The 23,383-nt window shown below is 34.8% G+C and overlaps 1 protein-coding gene across 1 annotated transcript in view; it reads left to right on the forward strand.

Moving 5' to 3' along the window:
• jeb (low-density lipoprotein receptor domain-containing jelly belly protein) overlaps nt 1-23,383 on the forward strand; it is a 72,852-nt gene that overhangs the window by 24,017 nt on the left and 25,452 nt on the right. The window contains exon 2 of the mRNA XM_076119349.1: nt 1,359-1,877. Within this exon, the coding sequence (XP_075975464.1) occupies nt 1,511-1,877 (367 nt within the window). The 5' untranslated portion in view covers nt 1,359-1,510. The remainder of the gene's footprint in view (nt 1-1,358; nt 1,878-23,383) is intronic.

Raw genomic sequence — 23,383 nt, forward strand, 5'->3', positions numbered from 1 at the left:
GCTCTCCATTTATGTTTCTTAAAAGCTAAGCACGCTGATGTTCCTTTACTGTTTCGTTGACTTAAGTTAAAGTTTTAGTTAATTGACATCGTGCTTTGCTGCAACGAAAGCACTGTCAGAGTATTTTCTTCATAACGTAGCTACATATAAAACATTTTTTTGTTCTTGTAAGTAAAAAGAATCTCCAAAAAGATTTTGGCCCCACCTACACCTTCCTTTTTTAAAAGAATGATTGAATATAAAAAAGTTGGTTGATAACTTGTACAGAGACTGTCAGAGACCCAATCTACAATGCTGTTTAATGAGCAACGTTGAACGATTAGTTACATTGTTGGTAATTCATTACGGGTTCTTTAATATTACTTTGTGCTTCTCTTCAGTCATCCTTATAAATAAGATTAAGGAAAAAGTTTCATACTGAAAGTCGCCGTAGAACAGACGCGAAAGCCGCACTTAGACTACAGTTAATTTGTTTTTATTGTAAAACTTTCCACATTTTCAGTATCCTCAACGGTAATGTCGGGGGTATGTCGTACTGGGACTACGCCGACGTCATGTGTATCCTATTACTCCAGACCGGTATAACGTCGACTACACTTTGCGTATGACAAGTCGCACATTTTATATGTCAGGTATATTTGTTATATTCGAAGGGCTTAGTCTTATGTACGTGAATTAACCAAACATGCGTAGCAGTGCTTTCAAATTGAATAAATCGGTGAAAAAAACCTTTTGTTAAATGATTTCCTCTATTGTCAAAACTATCAGTAAACGCAACAATCAAAATATATTTTACGCTTCAGAATAGGAAAGGTTCCCAAATCTTGTTATCTTGGGTATTGTTTACCTTATAAATCATTTCGTCCGTATTAAATTCAATTTGTAAGTAGAACAAGAAGGCATTTCTCTGAATGTAATCTAATCTGCTCAATTAGGATATAAGGGTCACGAGCCTGCTGCGAAGCAGAAACGACAAGGCTGGTATTTTAAATCTATTAATTATTCTTAACAATTCCTTGATTTATTCCCTAGCTGCTACCGGCCTATGTTTATTACAGGAGATAAAAAATAGCTAAACTAATTATTCATTAGGTGTCTGTTTCCCTATAATGAGGTTTTTGACAGTAGACGGATCAAGACTGAGTGAGTGGTATAACTCAAAAATCTGAATGTGAAATTTCGTTGTTCTTTAGAATTTTTGTCGCTGATCGAATATCGTTAAGAGTTCCAATAAAATACGTTACCAAATGTACCTACCGCAGAAGTCCCGAGTCTAGGTTGCGAATAGCCTCAAAGTAAGATTTATGGTCAACTAGTAATGAAACCGCGTATTTACCTTAAACCGTTTTTTGTTTCAGGCTCTACATCAATAAACGTTAAGATAAGTCTGTAAGACACCTGACCTGAAGCGGAAGAGGAAAAAGCTTAAATAAGCAGTGAAGGTCGAATAATGTGGTGGGGCATGCGCCCAGCGGGTGCTCTCGTGCTCGTGTGTACTTAGTAGCAGGGGATGCCCGTGTGGTGGGGGCCGCGGGGCGCGCGGGGGTGGCTCAGCATGCGCGTGTGCTGCGTGACGACCGTGCTCGCGGCGCTGGCGCTGCGCTCGGCCGCCGAGCCCGCGCGCCGCTACCCCGCCGAGTGGCGCAGCGGCCGCGAGCTGCGATCGCGCCCGCTCCACGAGCTGTTCGACCCCGAGCCGGCGTCGGACGCCTACACCCAGCAGCAGCCCCCGCCCCTGCCGCCCGGCGCGCTGCACAAGGAGCGCCGCCGCGCGCGCAACAACAAACGAGCTCCGCACCAACTACCCTCGGAGATAGCTAGCCAAATGATGTTGAGAGCGTCGCGCTCCAACCGACCCTATGACGTGCCCCAAATTGGTAAGTGCTTCTCACACGTTTAAGCTTTTCACTCTACTTAGTACCTTCAACAAACGTAAATTTGATTTAACATACATTGAAGATACGATACACCGTTACGTTTAAACCTCATTACATCCCTTTTAGAACCGTCGGGTAAAAATAAAAACTAGAAAAAAATATAGTTAGAGAACCATTGACATAGTTTGGTTGTTCGGTATGAAACTAATAATTTATTATTTTGAGACTTTTGTCTCTTTTATTTTGCGAGAAAGTACGAAATGTATACCTATTAATGAGGATAATTTAACATTTATTTTGTAATAAATCTTCATTTTCAACCCGTTCCGTTAGCTACGAGTTCCGTAACCCAAACGGTTAACGAACAAAGGTTAACTGAGTACCCTATTGTTTTCGCAAAAAGTAATTTAACTATAACTAACTTGCGGTAATTTAGACAAAAGTTTTATTCAACACACAAAGTTTTATACCAAATATTAATTACCAAATTTTGAAAGAAAATTTAAAAATAATTTCCATTTCAGAACATTAATGCATATATGGACTTTTCATCTCGTAAAGCTTTGGTATTTTTGATCAAGTTAACACATACGGTTAGGGTTTTGTATCCGTAATTACATAAAATATGTATATCTTTGTCATTATTACAAAAATACAATTGGAAAAAAGATCAACAATGTAATTCATGAAAATATTCAGTTACATGATAACGATTTAAAGTCCATATCAGCGCAATATACGCTTATTGCTCGGGGGCGGTGATATTATTCCAGTGGTAGGCGTTCATACTTCAAACACAGATAGTTTACATTATCCGAAATTTTTGCTACTAAACAAAATATAATATTATGACTATATAAACCAAGTAACCGATGGCATTAATCTGCTTAATTTATTTCTTTTACGATATCTCTCAAACTTTGTTATATTAAGTAGAGTTCAAAGCACTTCAAAATAATCTAATATACAGATTCACAACGAGATGTTCTATACTCGTATTATGCACATACCTCACTCGGACACCTAATAAATTGATTGGTAGACGATCTACGGCAACTGAGTACTGTAATTTCGCTTTATGCTGACAGGGACAGATGCGGCGTGTGAGATCGAAATCCCAAGCGCATTGTCCATCTCCATATTCCAAGCGACAGTTGACAATATTCTGCGGCCGACACAGTACGTCACACCGGTCATACACTCATACACTCATACCGTATGCACATTGCACGTCTGTGTGACAACCGGTACTAATTCTAAGTAGCTGCGTGACTCAATTCCAGATAGGTTCTCACGATCGATATTCGATTCATACATCATTTCGGTGCTTGGAAGTGTATGCAGACATCAAAATAACTCAGTCTTCCACCCATTCGACAGTCCTCATTTGCATGGAAACACCATTAAAGTGGAAATGTAATTTCTTTCTGATGCAAACCCGTAAATATTGCACAACCACTAGTGGGCGTAATTAATCTTTATTGATTACCTATATTAAGCTCTCCCACACATCGTGTTTTTCTGATTAAACGAAAACATACACACATTTACTTCATACGAAAATCGCGTATTTCCAGCTAAATCCTATTAATTTTCACATTGTTATAATTTGCATGTTTACAACCAATTATGAAAACTACAGAAGCCTTGCTTTCTTTGAAATGAAAACGTTAAAATGATTAAATACATACCTACAAACTCTTTAAGGAACGTGACATTTTTTAAATGTAGCGCTATTTTTATATCGACCCTGCGAGACTTGTACAAAAATATGAATTGTTCTCGACATTTAGTTAATTTCGCGTTTATAAACTGTTCAGCTTGAGGCGAATTTAAATTAGAAAACGTAAAAAAAGTATTATCTAAATTAGTGTTTTGGAGTGTGGTGAGTTTGTACTAGTATATGTGTTAGCATAGGTGTAGCTATATACGGGATGAATACTAGGCGGCACGTAAAGCGAGAGGCGTGAGCGGCGAGTGGTACGGAGCGGGCCGACACGGCACCTCACAGTGAAGCGCCGAACAGATCTGGTGGACACGTAGCCACTCTTCGATTGAGAAGCGACGCACCACGTACAAGCCTAGAACGTGCTACCCTTACCAATTCCCACGGCCGTTTTTATTTTTTCTCTTCAGCAAACTTTCATTCTAAATATAGAACGCGATATCGTCTCAATGACCACGTAATCTGAATTGTATTGGTAAAAGATACTTACTAGGTACAATAATTTCGAGATTTTCTTATGTGTAGTATTATGTTTTAGTAAAATCTAAAAATAGCTTAAAGTGACATTTATTATTATGTCAATGGTTATGTTTTCTGACAGAGTAAGAAGCCAAAAAAATGGTAGGTGATGAGCGGAAGCTACCGTTTAAAGTAAAGAAACACAATTTTCTGTAGGCATTAAGAATAAATTACGCGGCAAATTCACGAACCGAATAACACTGAACAAAAAATAAGTTAAGATTATCAAAGAGAAAAAAGAAATCCGATTCATAAACTCTTGAGAGAGCTGGCAAAAGATTGTATGACACGTGCTCATTAAATATACTTAGTTAAGAAGTTTTTGGAGCGTGTTTGACTTTCGACCGATATCATTACTAGATAGTCTATGCAGTTGCCCTTTTCTCGCTTATTGGAGTTGGTGACCTTTCTAAATGTTCCGAGATGTAAATAACTTCTTATAATGTCAACAGTTTATTTTTATCTTTGATAGAACGGAGGTATATGTGCATTTCACCTTACGAAACGAGATTTTTATTAGGGATCGTAAAACTTTAAATAAATTCTTTTACTTTACGTTAACTTACGTTACTTTACGTTACCAGTAAATTGGTGAAAGTCGATTATAGCTGGGAGCTGTATAAACAGAAGTCAACCTAGTTAGTGATGAGATAGAGACTGCCTCCGTGGCGTAGTGGTTTAGGTCGCCACGCCGAAACCACTGCAACGGGAGGTCTCGTGGGTTCGATTCCCACACGGGACAATTATTTGTGCGATCCACAAATAATTGTTTCGGGTCTGGTTGTGCTTTGTGTCCGTTGTTTGTATGTTTGTAAAAGTCCCCGCGACACAAGAGCAATTCTTAGTGCGGGAGTTGTCTTTAAAAAAAGAAAGAAAGAAAGATTAACTACAAATATCATTAAAAAAGTTTTTACTAATTTTATTTTAAAATTTAAACGCACAGCTACAGTACAGCTGCCTAAAGTCGCGCTCCAATTTTCCCTAAACCGGTAAAATACAATTTCCGTACGGTGGCAAATTACAGAAGCGCCCATTAGCAAACACATTTTTTAAACCGAATTAATATATATTTTATTACCAATCTTATAAACAGCTAATTGAAACCATTCAAATATATTAAACTCAAAGTCTGTCGGCTTATAAGAGCCTAATTGAATTGAGTAATTAGTCGTGTTGTTTGAAGGAATGTGTTTTTAGATTAAATTTCTTAATTTAAGAGCACAAGGGCGTATCTTCGCTGAATATTCATGTATTTAATGTATTTATTAGTTATTAACATGAATATTTTTATTCTGTTTGACATTTCGATTTAAACACTGTTTAAATAAGCAACGAGGTCGAGTAAGCGTGGGCTTTATAGTAAAAACTATTTGTGCCTATGTGACATTCTAATCTGTTCTGCAGTTTTATGTGATAGAGTCACAAATATACTAACTTTCACAGTCTTGATATAAGCAGGGAAAGTAGAATAAACTACCTGTTGTAAGGGTCTGCTCTGCAAAAGGGCAAATGGAGTAACCTTTCCAGTAATTGATGTGATGTTAGATGGCCATGTGGGATCTTTGTCTATAGCATTAACTTGGTAATGTTTAAGGAAAACTCTTTAATTGCTTGACAATGGGCGCGGGACCCCGAAACTATGGGTAATTAGAGTTATAATGACTGAACGTCGATATTTTATGTTTCACTATGTTAAACAACGATTTGCCGCTGAGGATTTTAAGAAAATTATCATGTAATAGAGATGATTGTTTTATTTTTCTCAGAACCGCTTTCTCTCTATTTGATAGTTTGGTCTCAGACACAATACATCTTATCAGACAACACACATTTTAATGACTCATCTATTTGATTCGACTAATGTATACCGAATGCTGGCACAAATGAATGTTTACATACACTCGTAGCTACCGCTGCTAACTGCCACAACACAATTAGTCAAGATGCCGACAATTAGATAAGGTTAAACTCGTTAACATAATTCTTCAGGTTAGTTGCATTAGCCGGAACTTTATAGTATATTCAGCAAAATACGGAGAATCAGTAGCTATTTTAGAATTAACTTTATAATATTCATGGTTTAAAATTTTAAGTAACTAATTAATTAAATATATTTACTTACTTATTAATAGAACCAATTCAGAGCCAGTCTAATTTGCAAGTGCTTTTACGTTTATTGCCAATTACTATGTTGAATCTTTTTCGAGTTATGATTACAATCTTTTGCGTATTTAAATATAATTATACCATTTCTATCAATATCATTAATCAAAGCTAAGATTGATGTAAAAACTATAACCATATTTTCAATCTGCATTCATAATTTATAATTTATATATTAGATGATCAAATGAACATAGCAATAGCATACTTCAATTTTAATAAAATGACATTGAACGTAGAGATTTGCATGAAACACCAGGTAGCTTATAATATAGAAACAATTCTCTGCTTATTACAAGTCATAAGGAAAATATTTACGATCAAGGAGATACACTTCCCTGCGAAGTAGTTGCTAAGTCTCAGTTGCTACGAGCCTGCGATCTCTTATATTTATCTGCAAAAAAATCTTGTTAAAAACTTTTCTTATCTTGGAAATATCTTATTCGAGTATTGCTTTACTTCACGAACTAAATCCAACATACTATATCTTCGAGTTACGTATTCTAAGATTTTTAAAGGTCATAGGTTGAAAGCTTAGATTTTCCTATCTGAAGTAACGCAGGTCGACGATTATATCGAGAGTTTCTAATACGGGATTAAGTTGTCTAATTCTAGAGAATCCCATTTATAAACTCGCGAGAAAGTCTTTAATCTAAATACAGATGAGTTCAGTGATTCCATGAATTGCTGTGTAACGTGCACCTATTGTAATGAAATCGTCTTTGTATTTCTTAAGGATGAGTAAGCAGTTACTTCTTATTTATAATTTCTTGACTTTCCACTGCCCCAAGTCTGAGACTATGACTGATATGAAATTGTCTACATACATTTTATTTACTCAGTTATGAAATCTGCAAAATAAGCTAGTCTCATTCTCTTTTAGTCGGGTATAAGTTGCAGCTGCTCGCTATCGTATCGCCAAGCTGTTCACGTTTTAAATTATGATTCATCTTCGTAGGTTTTTCCGAAACACGTTTACTCGAGTGTCACAAAAAAGGATGGTAATTTAAATTGGATTTAACGTTAGTCCTCGACTACAGTTTGTGAAATCCAGTAGAGAGCTAAGCATATTTATTTTTCATCAACAGCGGCTCGAAATGTTATGCTTAACGTCTATGGGTAATTTTTTATTCAAAATATTGAATTTAATATTTCGCTATCATAAATTATTATCTATTACGTTCTACTATATAGCCAAAAAAAAACATATACATATGTAATAAACATCTGAAAGGACCGACCAAGTGCAAGTCGGACTCGCACACAAACGGTTCTATACCAAAAAATCCGAAGAAATCTTGTTTATTGTACGCCCCTCAATATTATTTTTTTAAATCTTTTTTTAAGGCGGCAATGGAAATACAAAATTTGTAAAAAATCTAGTTTCCTGGCTATTATGGTTTATGAGATACAGCCTTGTGACAGACGGACAGACCGTGGAGGCTTAGTAATAGGCTTCAAATTGCACCCCCACCACATATAGACAGTACCTAACTACGTACATACAAAAAACGATTGACACAAGTCAGTATAAATAGGAAATAGTTCCACTGATTAAAATTCAACTATAGGGGTTGGTAATATTTAATTAAATGTTACCAAATAACATTAAACTTCGATCACTGTAAATGAAGAGACCATACTGAAATGACATTAATAATTATCGCATGATTGCTTTTGAATTAATAAACAAAAACAATTAACCACGATAAATGAAATCGGTATTTGAATTTGTAATATTAACAATACAAAACGGCGCGGCGGGCGCAATAAACTACTTGATGCAAACAGTGGCGCTCGATGAGAGCTTAACGCCGATGTAAATTTACATGCAAATAATACATTCGGTTTGGTGGTTACACAGAACTGTAGCAAATCAGAACATATTTACAGTACTCGACATGAACCACATATGCAAATTGGTAAACAAGAAAATTACCATAGTAAGCCAACTCTCTCCGATTAAATAACTTCAGCTGTATCTTTCAGTGTCTAGCCTTATTTCTCGCATAAATTAAATAACAAGCCGTACAAAAGGAACACCCAGAAAGGGAAGGATCAAGGGGATTATTTTTGACACCTGATGAATAGATAGGTAGTCCAAACGCCGTATACTTTTCAGTTTGTATTTATTTTCTTTAAGCCACGCTTTCCCTTATCCGCCTCGCTCTGATTCTTCGTGGAATGGTCAGATGCTTTGTTCTTATTTTTCACTTACATATTTAACAACAAGAAGATTGTTACGGATTATATTTGAAATTATTTCACATGTTCGCGTAAAGCCTTGAATAAAAATACACCCACGCTTGAATAAATGACGTGAGCAAATTAAACAGAAAGTGTCATTGAAAAAGCTGAATTACATGGTTACATCGAATTCGTGGAAAACTTGGTGAGTTGTGAGTACTCATGGTAAGTCCTCGAGCTTTGTGCGAATGGCGATGTTAATTACCTCGACGAGTGGTTATAATTGTTAGTGGCGGTCGGAAGCCGGCGGCTTTATGCTATCGCGATTGCCAAAAATAATACCAATATTTCAGGAAAGTTTCATTATTAACAATATGTAACATATAGTTTATCTGCATGTACGGTTCTAGGTTTGTATTTGGCTGCATTATAACTCAGTTTTAGTTCTTTCATGTGTTAAATAGCCGCTCCGTCCCGGAAATATACAGCAAAATAAATTTCTATATAGAAGCAACCTTATACATTCAGTGGTAAATGGTGGGCGTACAATAATAATGACGACTCCGATTTCTCCTTAAGAAACTGATTTTATTATAGCCGGTCATATGATATTTCAACAGAAATCTAACGTAAAATGTTAATTTTAAATTACCTTCCAATTGATCAATTTTAGAAAGGAATCCGTATCGAATTCGTAATATTGCTGAGTTCGTATTCGGTTCATGTAATAAATATATTTTCTAATACCGCAAAATTGACCAAACGAGCAAAACTTGAAACGAAGGAATTTTAGGTAAAATGACGACAGAGCGGACATAGAAATGCAGAGACAATGTCCATAGGTTAGCGAGCAACAGGTCCATTAAGCACTTCCGATACCTCTGCAAAACTTATTAATATAAAACACCACTAAGCTATTCTATTATCTACCTAATATTCATAATGGAACACATATTTGTAGAGTCAGGATATAGACCCACTCAAAGACAAGGTAAGTAAACTGAGTCAGACTGAGACTGAGCAAATCTCAGACTGTTTCTTTAAACAACTCAATTCAAGAAATTACTGACATAAGAATAACGAGTATATCAGTCAGCGAAATATTAAGATATGAAGTTCTTAAACAGACACAAAACCCCCGAGACCTGGAGTGTCTAATATTAGAATACCCACTTACCTACATGCTTGCTTCGCGGCGAAAGCTTTATGGCATGATAAAGGAAAAATAAAATATTTATGTAGGAAAACAGAGCACCGCCTTAACGTCTCCGCAAAGTTCAGACGTGCCATTTCCACAATACACGCTTTTATATTAAACAGGATATTAGAGTTATTTGACGCAATCGTCCACGCTGTCAACAGAATACGTCACATGAGTAAATATGCAGCTGTCATGAGCATATTTACTTATAATATTACCAATATTACTTTGATCTTTGATCGCGTCTATATTTATCTATGATGTTCTAATCGCGTACTTAACCCCGTTCTTTGGATATACATTTGAAATGATTGTAATACATGTTGCCAACTCGAGTTGAATTCTTAATGGTATTAATTTGACAGCATTTATAATGCGATACATTACCACCTACGCACATTATATCTTAAACGGTAGAATTGTCATTTAGAAGCCTCGTTTATGCGTTGATTAGGCAATAATCTACAGAAATATATAATTGAAATCTACAAAATGAATATAATTCGTATCCAATAATTATAATTAATAATAAAATGATTCGACTAGTGAAATTTCATGTATCTAATTCTACATAAATATAGCTTTTTTTAAAGCATAAGCATTTAACCTACTTGATGCAGCCATTAGCCGTTACGGTTGAGTAATAGACCTCGTGAACACGCCAATTACTCCTCTTTATTGGCGTCAGCATTAAAGAGACAATCAGACAATCCCAAATTTAGGACCAAAATTATCTGAATTAGTTGAAATAGGTCTACCGGTAAATTTCATTTTGTATTCAGATACTAAAACGGGAAGGCACATTAAGAATTCTAAATAGAAAATACATAAATTACGGCGTCCGTCGCGCGTTGGTTAAGGTACGAGTAAATACTACGCCAGAGGGAAGAAGTGGACTATTCTATCATTAGACAATGGAGAATGTTACCTAATTTTGATTTCTAGCACTCAATATTCTCGTTTAAAAATAAAAAATACTGGTGAAAGAATTACTTCGATACGTCAATTAGTTTTCGATTTATAAGTAAAACAAGTTGTAACCGCACGACGCTAGCTCTCGGTGACGGTGTGACGTCACTTTACACTTGCTCAGTCTGGCTCACACAGTCCGCTTGCGGTCGCGCGCTAAATTCGTTGAAATTATTCCTAAATACTTTTAAAAATGTCCAATTCAAATACTAGGAAATCATATGTTGTGCCTAAATGTAATTTAATTTTATGTAGGCAAGTAAATAAGTAATAATAAATAACTTCATCTTATAATGAAACAATTTCTAACCGGATTGATCGCGAGTTTATTGATTTTACTGTGGCAGGAAAAATGTAAAATCAATAAGTCCGCGACTTCGTCCGCATGGAAACCCTTCCCGCGTAAATCTCGATCCTTCGGAACTCCGAGATAAAAAGTAGTCTATGTGTTATTCAGGGTCTTCAGCTACCTATATATCAAAATTCATCGTAATCGGTTCAGTCAAATTTGCGTGAAAGAGTAACAAACATCCGTACATACTTACATATATACATATACAAACATACGTACATACATACATACATACGTACATACATACATACATACATACGTACATGCATACATACATACGTACATGCATACATACATACGTACATATATATATACATATACAAACATACGTACATACATACATACATACGTACATACATACATACATACATACGTACATGCATACATACATACGTACATGCATACATACATACGTACATACTTACATACGTACATACATATATACATATACAAACATACGTACATACGGTGACATACATACATATGTACATTCTCACAAACTTTCACATTTATTATATTATGTAGGATTTTGGAGGCAACAAAACCTCTATTTGTTTCACAAAATAATTCGCAACCATTATTCCATTTATTTTAGGTAGATTATCCGATTGCCCTTTTTCAAATCCTTTATCCATTTTATTAATCGAATAATATTTACTATTATTATAAGTTATTTTATACATAAGCGGACGAAAACACAAAAAAATACTACGCAAGCTATACTAAGACTACCAAAATACTAAGCGGGACGCGGCCCGCGCGGCGCGGCAATGTAGTATGACGTCACAACCGCTCGCGCGGCTGCTAGCGGGACTCGATATTTTTCGAAACTTTGAATGCTTATAAAATCAAAACTATTCGGTATTTTTGCGTCAAACAAAAACTAGTTTATATGTATACATACAGGCTATACTGTGTCAAAATTTAAAGCGATTTGGCATACCTAGTAACATTCTCCATTGTTAGTATTATCCATAAAAAGTTTTAATAATAATGCTTTGTTTTATAAATAAACTACTCCTTATAAGTTTGGGAATGTTGTTGTATTGTGCCAATATGTAAATCATACTTACCTATTATTAAACTGCAAAATCGTACTCTCTTAATTCTTAAAATATCAAGAAACAATAAATAGTTTCCCTGCTCTTCAAGATTGCATATTTATAACATATTTATAACTATACGTTATAGCTATGTTTACTTCTAAAACTCAAATTAAATGCTTTTAGTATTTTATCAATGGATAATATAATTTAATTAAATTAAGTATATTTGATCATTCGTACTGATTTGTTGGCTATTATTTAAGTAATAGTAAAATGTTATTTTGAACAATATTAAAGCCTAACCTGGCGGCATTAACTATATAACAAAGATTTGAGAATGAAGCAACATATCTTCATTTACAGCAACGTTACAATATACTTGAATTCTTACATTTCGTGTTAAATCTTTAAATCGTATTCTTCACACAGTACTTGGCAAAAAGTCTGTCATTATTATAATAAATCTCAATGATCGTCCGGCGAGCGTAAACGAGGGTTCATGGGATTCCTTAGAAAACCCGACAAAAAAACCTTTTTGTTGCACTGACCTTTCAGACAAGGGCTCTCCTCCCTTAACTATTTACTTAATTAGTAAATGCAGCTACAAAAATTGTCTGTTACTTTTTCCGAAAGAGGCATATTTTGCCAGCTTTCGTTTGATTTTTAACAAAAGTAGTAGATATTTTGAAAAATAATTATAATCCAATCCTCTTAACCCTTCAATTTAATTCAAGGGTTTGTTAACTTTTAATGTCATATATATTTTAATTTTATAGAACTATAGATTGAATTAAAATTCGCCTCATGATCACAAAACCGATGTCTTAACCTTTATACCGCTTGATATTCTTATTTAGTTTCTGGTTTTAATGCAACTATTAGTTATCACATTGATGAATGGGACATCCATCATTGGTTATAAACCAACACGGCCTAGAATGGAAACCTTAGGATTAATGGAAGATAGATAGCCGTCTCAATTAATACCAAGGTATCAACTACATAAGATCGTAGTACACACAATCATGACGTAATCATGTATTATTTTAGTATCTGCTGCGTAGGAGTATTTCTGTGTAAAGTTTAATAAATAATGCTGCAAGCAAATATACTAGGCTTCCGTTTTAATTAAGTAGTACGTGGAAATCCAAAACCGTAGCAGATACAGGAAAACAATTGAAATCAAACATATATTTTTTGTACATGTATATTTAATATGGAAAATAAATGTTACTAGATTTTTAGATTGTGCCCTAGTGCCCTTGTAACTAATGTTTAATAATATAGGTTACGTTTAACCTTTAAAGCATATCACTTAAAAGTAAAAATAGAAAAACTATGTAATACGTTCAAGGCTTTTATTCTGAGAATAGACCCACCCTATTTCTTCCGGGTGGAGGTTACAAGGCGATCAAGGAATTATCTTAGGTACTTACAGTGAACACATTACCCCTGTACGATTTATAAGCCTCATTGCTCTATGGTGAGACAGGCTGAATGATTACACTGAAATATAGAGGATTTTAAATGTGATGATATTGAACATTTTTTCTTCGCACATTGATTCGAAGAAAAAATTAAATCTCAGTCTATGAACAAATATTTATATGTAAACGAATGGCTAGTGGCAGGAAATTGTGATTTGTTGGAAATTCCCGTCAGTGACAGCACTTATATGACGTGATCTCGAAGACCAAGCTCCTATGAACTGCTAAAAGTTAAAGCTATTATTAAATAAATCCTGTATACTTTTACATAAGACAATTTACAATTTACCTGGCTTTTTGCCTCGGGCTAAAACAACCATTCATTACACGAAGTAATAAGTTTTACGGTAATATAAAGCATAACACGCGTTGAAATAAAATAAAATTAACTTTTTCTCAGAATATAATAGTATAGGTATGCGCCTGCTCGGTTCCCTTGTATTTCAGAGAAGCTGTAAACGCCCACGCCTCGCAGACCTTGTTCATATAAAGCTATATCATATAAAAGCATGTAACTATAGGTAGAACCGTTTCCACCGGGCAATGTTACGATCAATCCATTTAACCGTAATGAGATACGGCAATATTTATATTTAATGCGCTCGTCGTCTCGATCCTGCAGCAAGACGGACGACACCATCCAAATATGTCCCATATATCGTCCATTTCATATAATTCAATTTGACTAAGATGAATGCTCACTTTTCGTGGGCCATAAAACATGGGCCGCCGCATCCATTACAAAGACGATCTATATTCATTCGTACAAAAACTAACAGGATCTTTCCATAACACTAAACAGTATATTACCACTATACCCTTACCCTGTGTTTATGTACTCAAACGAGTGTCGTTGAAACTAAGCTCCTACATATACATGAACACACATGTGCCTACATTTATACGAAAACTGTGTATTTATTTGCTCGTTCAAAAATTAAAGAGCCACGGAATTATAAGGAGGTTCTCGGAGACTTCAGTTAGAAAGGGACGATTCTAGTTTATGAAACATTAGTTACCAATTACGGTAGCCGATGGAGAGAAAAACATCGAAGAACCAATTCTGTCCTTTGACTAGACAACCTAAGTTCGGTCGGCGAGCAAAAGTTTTATCCTTTGCGTGGATTTTAGTAAGGATGAGTCAAATACTGGGTATAGTAACATAGTAAATAAAGGTTCGAAGAAATACGGCTATTCCGAACTTTCCAAACGAGTCTGAGACGAAAATATCTGGGCTTTGTATTTTATTACATCATTATTCAGCACATTACATTTTGTCCGCACCGAAAAATAAACGTAATGGAATTCTATCGTAGTGAAAATGGGTAGATCGATAAAATGTATATTCCTTACGGCTTGAGCCGATTGATCACTTTTTTCGGTAAATTAAAACTGAATTATTCATAATATTTACTATAGAAACTTTAAAAGTGCTTGAAAGTTTACCAAACAGGGATCTTCTTAATTATGAATTATAATTAGCCAACCAAATCCTAAACAACTAATGTTCAAAACAATGAATGGAGGAATAAATTCAGCAGAACTCACGTCATTCACAGTTTCACATTACTGGTTATGTTCCCAAAACTTCTATTCACAGACAATTTTTGTTCTATACCACGTCTAAGAAACAATGCTTTTCTTGGGCTTGAAACTTTGCTTTTATTTCGGTATCAGGTGTCCATATTAATTTGAAAGAGTATCTTTCCATGGCCTCACGGCAACAGGTGAGAAGCTTGGCGCAGGCGCGGCGCGCGCGTCGATACCGCACCCCGCCCCACCCGCTCACCCCCGCGACGCCTTGCTACCTGCTACCCTCGCCCATTCACACACGCACACATACGCGGCCACACACCCACTGACAACCCAATGGCATTATTACAACTCGTAGCTCATGCACACTAGCACAATACTTTGTAAAAATGTTAAGCCCTTACCGCCACCTCCGCGCTACATTGAGACGGGTAGTTCACTGTCCTGACTAAACTGGTAGATATATCAAAGTTCAGCGATGTCAATGGGATCAAATGTGTCACAGACTTGCAAATTACTCCTTATTGCGTCGCAGCTGTCGTATTTTCGTCGTTACAAGAATAACAAAACGCGGGCGGGCGGCGAGAGACATGACGGCGTTTATTGACAGTCGGAGAGATTAGGCATGAGCAATCATGGTTGGGGAGTGGCTACAGTCACGTTTTAGGTGTCCATCACGAGCCGGAAAGCGAAGCCAGTAAACAGAGCACGGCACGGCACGTAAACCGTGAGCTTTTCGCTAAGTATCTCTAATTGGTCGTCACTAGTAATTTCCCCGAGCTTTAATGACGTCATAGTGCTTCTATAGCTTTTTAAACGGGACTCAAATGCAATTTTGTTCGTTAGCCGATGTAGACTCCATTGTAGTAATAGCACTTTATTCAATTAAAAGTTAAGGTTGGTCGAGTTCGCTGTAATTAAAATAGAATCTTTCCAATGCCTGGAAAAGGTTCTTGAACATAATTTTTCATCGTGATTCTAAACATTATTGAATGGAACTTTACGAAGCGTCCGTCAAATTAAACGAATTTAATAAAAGCAATGCTGAAACTTACTATATTAGAGTGAAAATATAAGGTTCCATTCATCTCTGAAGATTATTTATAGAAATTTGTTCGGAAATGCGAACAACATTTACGGACACATTGTGTTCAGCCAAAGGGCTTCGAACATAATACGATTCAGCTAGTTTTTCGTATACCCACTTTTCTTGACAATACGCGTCAACAGGATGAGACATTCCAATGATAACAAGTATCTATTTATTATATTATATGTCATCGCATTTACGATTGTAGAAAATGCAGATAATAATAGATAAAATGCTTATTCCGCTCTAAAGTTCCAAAAGAGAAAGCAAAAGTAATAAGAAGAATATAAAAACGGAATATTCTAAAAGTTGTCCATTTATTTAAGGATAACAGGAGCCAAAAGATTGATTAAAGTTCACAAGACTAGAGAACAACGGATGGTAATAAATGTTTGATTAACTTGATATAATAAACGGGCTGAATGAAGACGCCTTCCATTCACCATTCAATATTTAATGTCATTGTGGGTTCGTTCAATCTACTCGTATACGAGTGTACAAAAGAGCATGGAATTACAAACAGTTCACAATGTTCATAGCTTCCAATCAAAGTGTCAGAACAAAATGCCATTCATCGACATTTTATGCCCATTAAATGATATCTTATTGGAAAGAGTTAGCGAGAAAATCCCAACTCGGCTTGCTATTTCGAAGCATGTCTGTAGAAAATAGCGAGGAAAGATATTTATAGCACTACCCATTGTAGTCTAGTTTAAGCCTCGTCGCCCCGTACATGTAATAAGTCAGTCTCGCAAAGGTTTATCCTCATAATAACTGTTGTGATGTTGTGTACTTAATTTATTGATTCAGTGCTTGTGTAAATAATACATTCATTCAAAATGTACGTTGTTTCCAATAATTTATTTAAATACAAATTGTTATACCTAGATATAATGTATTGAAACGCTACTCCCACTACGTATCACATGGGACTACTATTCATTCATACTGTATTTTCATATGTGTTTTATTCAGTGGAGCATTAGATTAAGAGATAAAAAATTGTTCAAGACCATTTGAAGATGACATATCAACACTTTCATCATTTTCTTTGATAAAAAAAATCAGTAGGCTCCGGAATCAATCCTCGACCTTTAAATTAAACAGTAATAATAAATCGACCTACATAAAGTTAACGCTTTAAAATATTCAATACAATATTAAAATACCTCGATAGACTTTATAAACATTGGATTTCTTACTTCTGAGCTTTATCTAATAATGCCCAAGAATAATCCCAAAGAGTCACTCTGGCTTATAAAATAGAATTGATAGTATTCCAAACGATCTCATAATGTTATGTAAGCTCTATTAAAATGTTAAACAGAAAGTGGCACCATTGTGAATTGTTATTAGAGGGTGGGTGGTGAGAAGCTAGGTAGTTATAATGCAAATTTAGTCTTTATCCTACCAAATGAGGACAGATTGGTGATCTTAACAGGCAATTTGTAGACAAACGTTACGTCTAAGTAAACTGTTATCTTATTTTAAACAAAGAGAGCGTAGCGTTCGTAGCCCTCGAGAGAGCGTAGCACACGGACGTAACCGTAGCATATTCGAATCCTTATCAAGCTAAGTCGTAGCAAAGGATGACCGTAGCGCGTAAGAACGTAGCAACTGTAGCAAGTAAAAACCGTCGTTGGTAGAACTTCGTAGCACAAACTTAAAAATGCGTTGTTTTTCGTTCATAAAGGTTGGGATTATTAATAATTTGTATTTATATTTTACTTAGATAGAAATATATTTTAATCTTGATAATATAAAGAGAAATGTGTTTGTTCTCCACCTATGTATATCTCAAGTGACAACATTACTTGGAACCCGCCCCCGCCTTAAAGCTTAGCTTCACCACTCAACCTGTGAAAGAACGCAAGTTTTCCCGTTGATTTATTATTTATACAGATTGTAGCGGTGATTTAAAATATCTTTTAACTCTTTTTTGTAAGCTGAGAGGATAAACGTTAATCCCAGATTTCATATTTTCTTACCATCAGCAGTTAATTAAGATAAAGTTATTAAGTCTTTATCTTATCTTGACGAAATTAAAAATAAAATATTTGTATAAAACAATTATAATGATGTTTTTGTAATTAAATCATTATAGATTTTCAGGTACTGATATGAAATTAATAAGTTTTTTCCACGAAACCAAAGTGGTAATATGGTATCAATCGTAGGCGTTTTTATGTAACTTCAATAATGTATGTATGGATATAATTACGTCATATTATAAAAATTGTTTTAACACCGTTCTAAATAAATGAATTTTGTAACGAACTGTAATTTAATAAAGGTTTGGTGCAGTTTAGATCTTAAAGATGATCTCAAGTCACATGAATTACTTGTATGTATTTTCACAGTTTTAATCATGAATGATGAAAAGAAACCAACTTTTTGAACTATTAAGGCAGTTATGATTTATTATATAGTGTTGCATAGCATAATCTTATAAAATCACTAGCTGACCCGCGCAACTTCGCTTGCGTCACATAAGAGAGAATGGGTCAATTTTGGGTAATATTAGTATAGATAATAAAAAAAAACATAAAAGTTATGATAAAAGCTAAACTTGAATAATAATTTGTTAGATTCTTTGCATTTGCATTACCAATGGCGAGCGGTAATGAATTGAAATTTAAAAAAGTACAATTCATACACACAAAAGAATATTCACTTACCAACACCGCTTTTATTTACAGAACATTAAAATAAATTACCACGAAAATGCAATTATCGTCAACATTTTCCAAGAAGAATTAAAAAGAAACAAGCTTGTGGTTAATCCTCGAGTCGTCCACACCGAGGCGCTCGCACGCGACCACTTGTTAGTGACCGAAGCCCCGCAGGCATGTTAACGCGAGCTCACCGGATAAAACTGACAAGAAATTACTGCACTTTAACTCTACTGCGCACACAAATCTGTTATTCCAAGCACATATAAAACCTTCCCGAATAATTCTCTGGTCGAGAGTTATGCTCATCGTATGTTGTTCTAAAATATATGAGTGCATGAAGTAGTTAACTGTTTAGTTTTTACATTTAACTGCGGTACGTTAAACGAATACTATCAAATTAGTCCTGAGTGCATTCGTCCCGTGTCCAAAGCTAAAAAACAGTGGCTGCAGTTCTTACCCATTCAATCAGAAGGTACACAAAGTCCATCTACTAAAATAGACTGGGAAAATTCCAATGGCTTTTTCATTGTCTTAGAGTTTTAAACTTTTCCACTAGTACTTCTGCCTTAGTGAAGTTATTCTTAGAAAATGAAATCGTGAACGTTGTCTTGCTCATTCTTTAATTTTTTTTTTATTTTACATTTCTATCAACGATTCATGTAATTTTAACAATTCGCTGCTGCTAGACTGCTTAAAATAGTTAAACATTTTGTTCCACTGAACACAATATATTATGCTTTAGTTACAAAAATATTACATAAAATTCAATTGTATAATTCATATCAAGTCGTACCGACATTAAAAGATAACATAAATATTAAAAAAAAATATTGAAATAGCATGTTATTGCAGTATGATCAGGTGAATACCATTAGTGTGAACTTTTTTATTCGCTCTTCTTATTGAAATTTCAATAAAACGATATTATGCGGGGACATTTTGTATGAAAGTATAAACATGAGCTCTTACCAACCGATCGGATGCTAGATCGCGACAATGTGAACACACACGATAGCAAACCGAGAGAATCCCATAGGACCGACTATTGTCGTCCCAACAAAATTGCCGTAGTCCCTAGTTTCTTTTACATTGTTCGAGAACAAGCAAAGTCTAATAATAGCCAGCATATAAAAGAGAGGCGAATAGAAAAACTCAATATAGCTTTCAAATTTTTTTCATAACAAATTATGAGTATTTTTCACACTTTTGCGGGCAATTTAATGTAATGATAAAGTTATCTTATTAGGTACCGATTTGTCATGAGTATGAATTTATAATAAGCAGTGGCGATGTTTTCGACAGCGGCTAATCGGAAACCTTGTTTGCCACGCTCAGTCGACTTTGTTAATGGATAATCCTTTCCGCCGTCGAGAACAAATTTTAAATACAGTTTCCGTCGGTTCAAACTGTGCGCCTTTTAATAAATATTTATATTCTACAGCACAATTTTCCCGATACATTCTCGTTGATAATTATTTCTCATAAACAAAGTCTTTATCTTTTATTTAATAAACAGATAATATCGCTAGGAATAAGCTGCAGCCACCACCGGGTTTAGATAAAATCTTTGACATTAAAACAAGATTCCTTTGAATAGCTTGTATAAGCGCTCAACTGATAGAAATCACTGCGCTGATGGAACTTTTGATTCCGTTTCTATTGTAAATACCTTTAGTGCTCGCCTGATACTCGGGAAAAGCCAATTGCTCTTTAAATTATTGAGTTCGTAATTTTAGTTCGTTAAAAGAAATAGATATGGGTTTATTGTTCTATCGGTAGACTCGAGAAACTTGGCATTAAATAAGCTGTAATCGGGGATCGGGCTAATTTCAGTTTTACGTTAATTGTAATTGAGTAAAATAATTCACTCCATGTTACTCACTCTCAGATTGTTTATCGTCATAGTGGATAATAACAATTATTTCTACTTCAAGCCTGTAAAAACCTCTATGTTTCCCTAAATCATGTACGGTTCGGATTCCTACGCTTAACCGTAAACGTGACAATTCACATTAAATAATCATTCAGCCGCAACTTTGCACTGTAAAAAAGTCGTAAATAATTTGGATGTTCACTCAACGCTCGAGCAACCGCAACATTCAGTGAATGTATTCCGCTCTCATAAGTCAGTGCGACATACCAGCTGGAATATGAGGAAATATTTTTGCACCTCTGATCCCGCAAGCCGTGTACTGTGGCTTGTATGAAAACCAAATTTTATGAATAATGTAATACATGTAAAGCGGCACTTCCACGATTTAAAAACGTTCCATGGACGCTTGTTCCATTGTGCTTCAAGATAATTCTAAAAATAAATAATAATATTCCCAAGTACTAAGTACAGACAGGAGAATAATAAACGTAAATATGTGCATGAATAAATAGTAGATCTTTTTTAGGAGTTTTGATTATACTTGATGAATAACAGCACTAACTAAAACATAACATTTTCACCTACATGACGCGTAAAACCTATATAGTTAATACGCTTTAAGACTTTACAAGCTCTTCTACTGCTTGCTCCAAAGCTTCTTAATTAATTTCATACAAAATTCATATAATTAACGTGTATTTACAAACAAAAAAATAGAAGAAACTATGCAAACTTTGTTACCAGCACATTTCTTAATAGACTCCGGTACATTTACGATATAAGAATATTATTTTATGATATATCCGTATTGAGCGCCTAATATACTTATAACGACCATAAAGTTGTTTGTGTTACTTTTAGTAAAGATGTTATAATACACTTCTGCCCTTCTTATTATACGATGATGGAATGGTTTCGTTCATGTTATAATTACTTGGCAAATTCCGAGGTAAATTAACCCGACCGCCAAACGACTTCTTTAATTAAATACCGCTACTTGTTTCGGTTTTCATTATAATAGCTAAGTGGGTGTGTTTTCTGCCCGTTATATAAGCAAATAATTTAATTTTCCGTCTGAAACCTGATTATACACTTATGAGACAAAGGTTAGCGTAGTGTCGGAGTTCAAGTAGTACAAGTAATGATAGAGGATACTTCATATTATTATTATAGGAACAGGAAAATTCTCTGAAAATCCACACGTTACGATCCTTTCGCACCCCTTTGGAGGGTGCGTAATGCGTTAACAAAATAAGAATAAGCAAACAGTAGTAAACAAACAAGTATTTGAAGGCGATAACAATATATCTCTCCTAACGAGAGGGGTGTAGACATTTGTGACACAAATAATTCACGACCAACATGTTTTTAAACAGAACGTAAACATGAAAACTCTTATAAAAATAAGCTGAATGGCGCCACACAAACAAAATATTTCAACACTGCGATAGCAGCTGAACGTTGATAAATAAAAAACCCAACGCAAAAAGGGGTCAAATTCTGAATAGAAAACATTAGTGCAATTCGCATGTGTATGTACTATTTTTAAACTCGTTTGAATAATGGATACTAGGGATTCAATAATTATTTACTTAACTACTATTTTGAGTTCCTCTCATAATGCCACTACTTCACGATACGAAAATTCACTATAGATAGCTAGGTAAGTAAAAGGCGCGTGGATTGTGACATTTCGAGTCAATTATTCGCATTTAAATTTTATTTACCTTATAATAATTGAAATTAAACACAAATCATCCTACACTGAACGGCCGAATATTGAAACGTATTAAAACTCAACATAAAGCAACATTTGAAACCGAAATTGTCTCAGTCACTTTCGAGTGCCATTTATAACTGAGTGATGTTTCAGTATTCAGCTACATCATAACATCACTACATGACACACATATTCAAGCATAACAGGTGGGTGCTACTGGCTTTTCTTACGACATACATTCATAATTTCATATTCGTAACACACGACACCCGAGGGTGCTTATAGAGAGGTCCAGTTTAAACCAAGATAATTTAAATTGGAATACCTAGAATCTTAAAGTGGTCAAAGGTTTAACACATAAAAAACAATTTATACAACTTTATACTAAGTAGTACAATGGTGAATAAAATGTTTAATATTACATAAAATAAAGTGTGAAATTCTAGGGTTCTTTATTTAGACTATAAAGCAAAACCTGTGCTCAAACCGGACACGTAATAAATATAGTGCTCCGAGACTAGACTTCGTTGTATAAGCGTAATAGGAGATGTAATTTTATGAAGCAGACAACATTTTATCTACGCTCGCCTCTAATGATTTTTTATTATATAAAGTTGCAAAATAAAAATAAAAATGTTGATTATGATAAAATGAGATAATATTAGAGTAAGGCGCTACTGTTGAACGGTTTCCCTATTATATTCGATTAATTTCCCTATTTATTCGTAGCCTCGTTACACTGTCGAAACAATATAATAGCTCTAGCAGTATTAATAACTAATATTGACTACAGAACAGAACACAGCACACACAGAACTACAGCTCATTTAAATCAGGGATTTAAGTCTAAAAACAACTATTTACAAGTTCACATTATCCAATCTGAAAGCAATTCGATTATTTTGAGCTTTAAAAACGTGAAAGCTTTCGCAAAAGTGATCAGAATCCGACAAAAGAATACGGAA

This window comes from Anticarsia gemmatalis, chromosome 10 (genome assembly GCF_050436995.1).
Source record: "Anticarsia gemmatalis isolate Benzon Research Colony breed Stoneville strain chromosome 10, ilAntGemm2 primary, whole genome shotgun sequence".
Taxonomy (NCBI): domain Eukaryota; kingdom Metazoa; phylum Arthropoda; class Insecta; order Lepidoptera; family Erebidae; genus Anticarsia; species Anticarsia gemmatalis.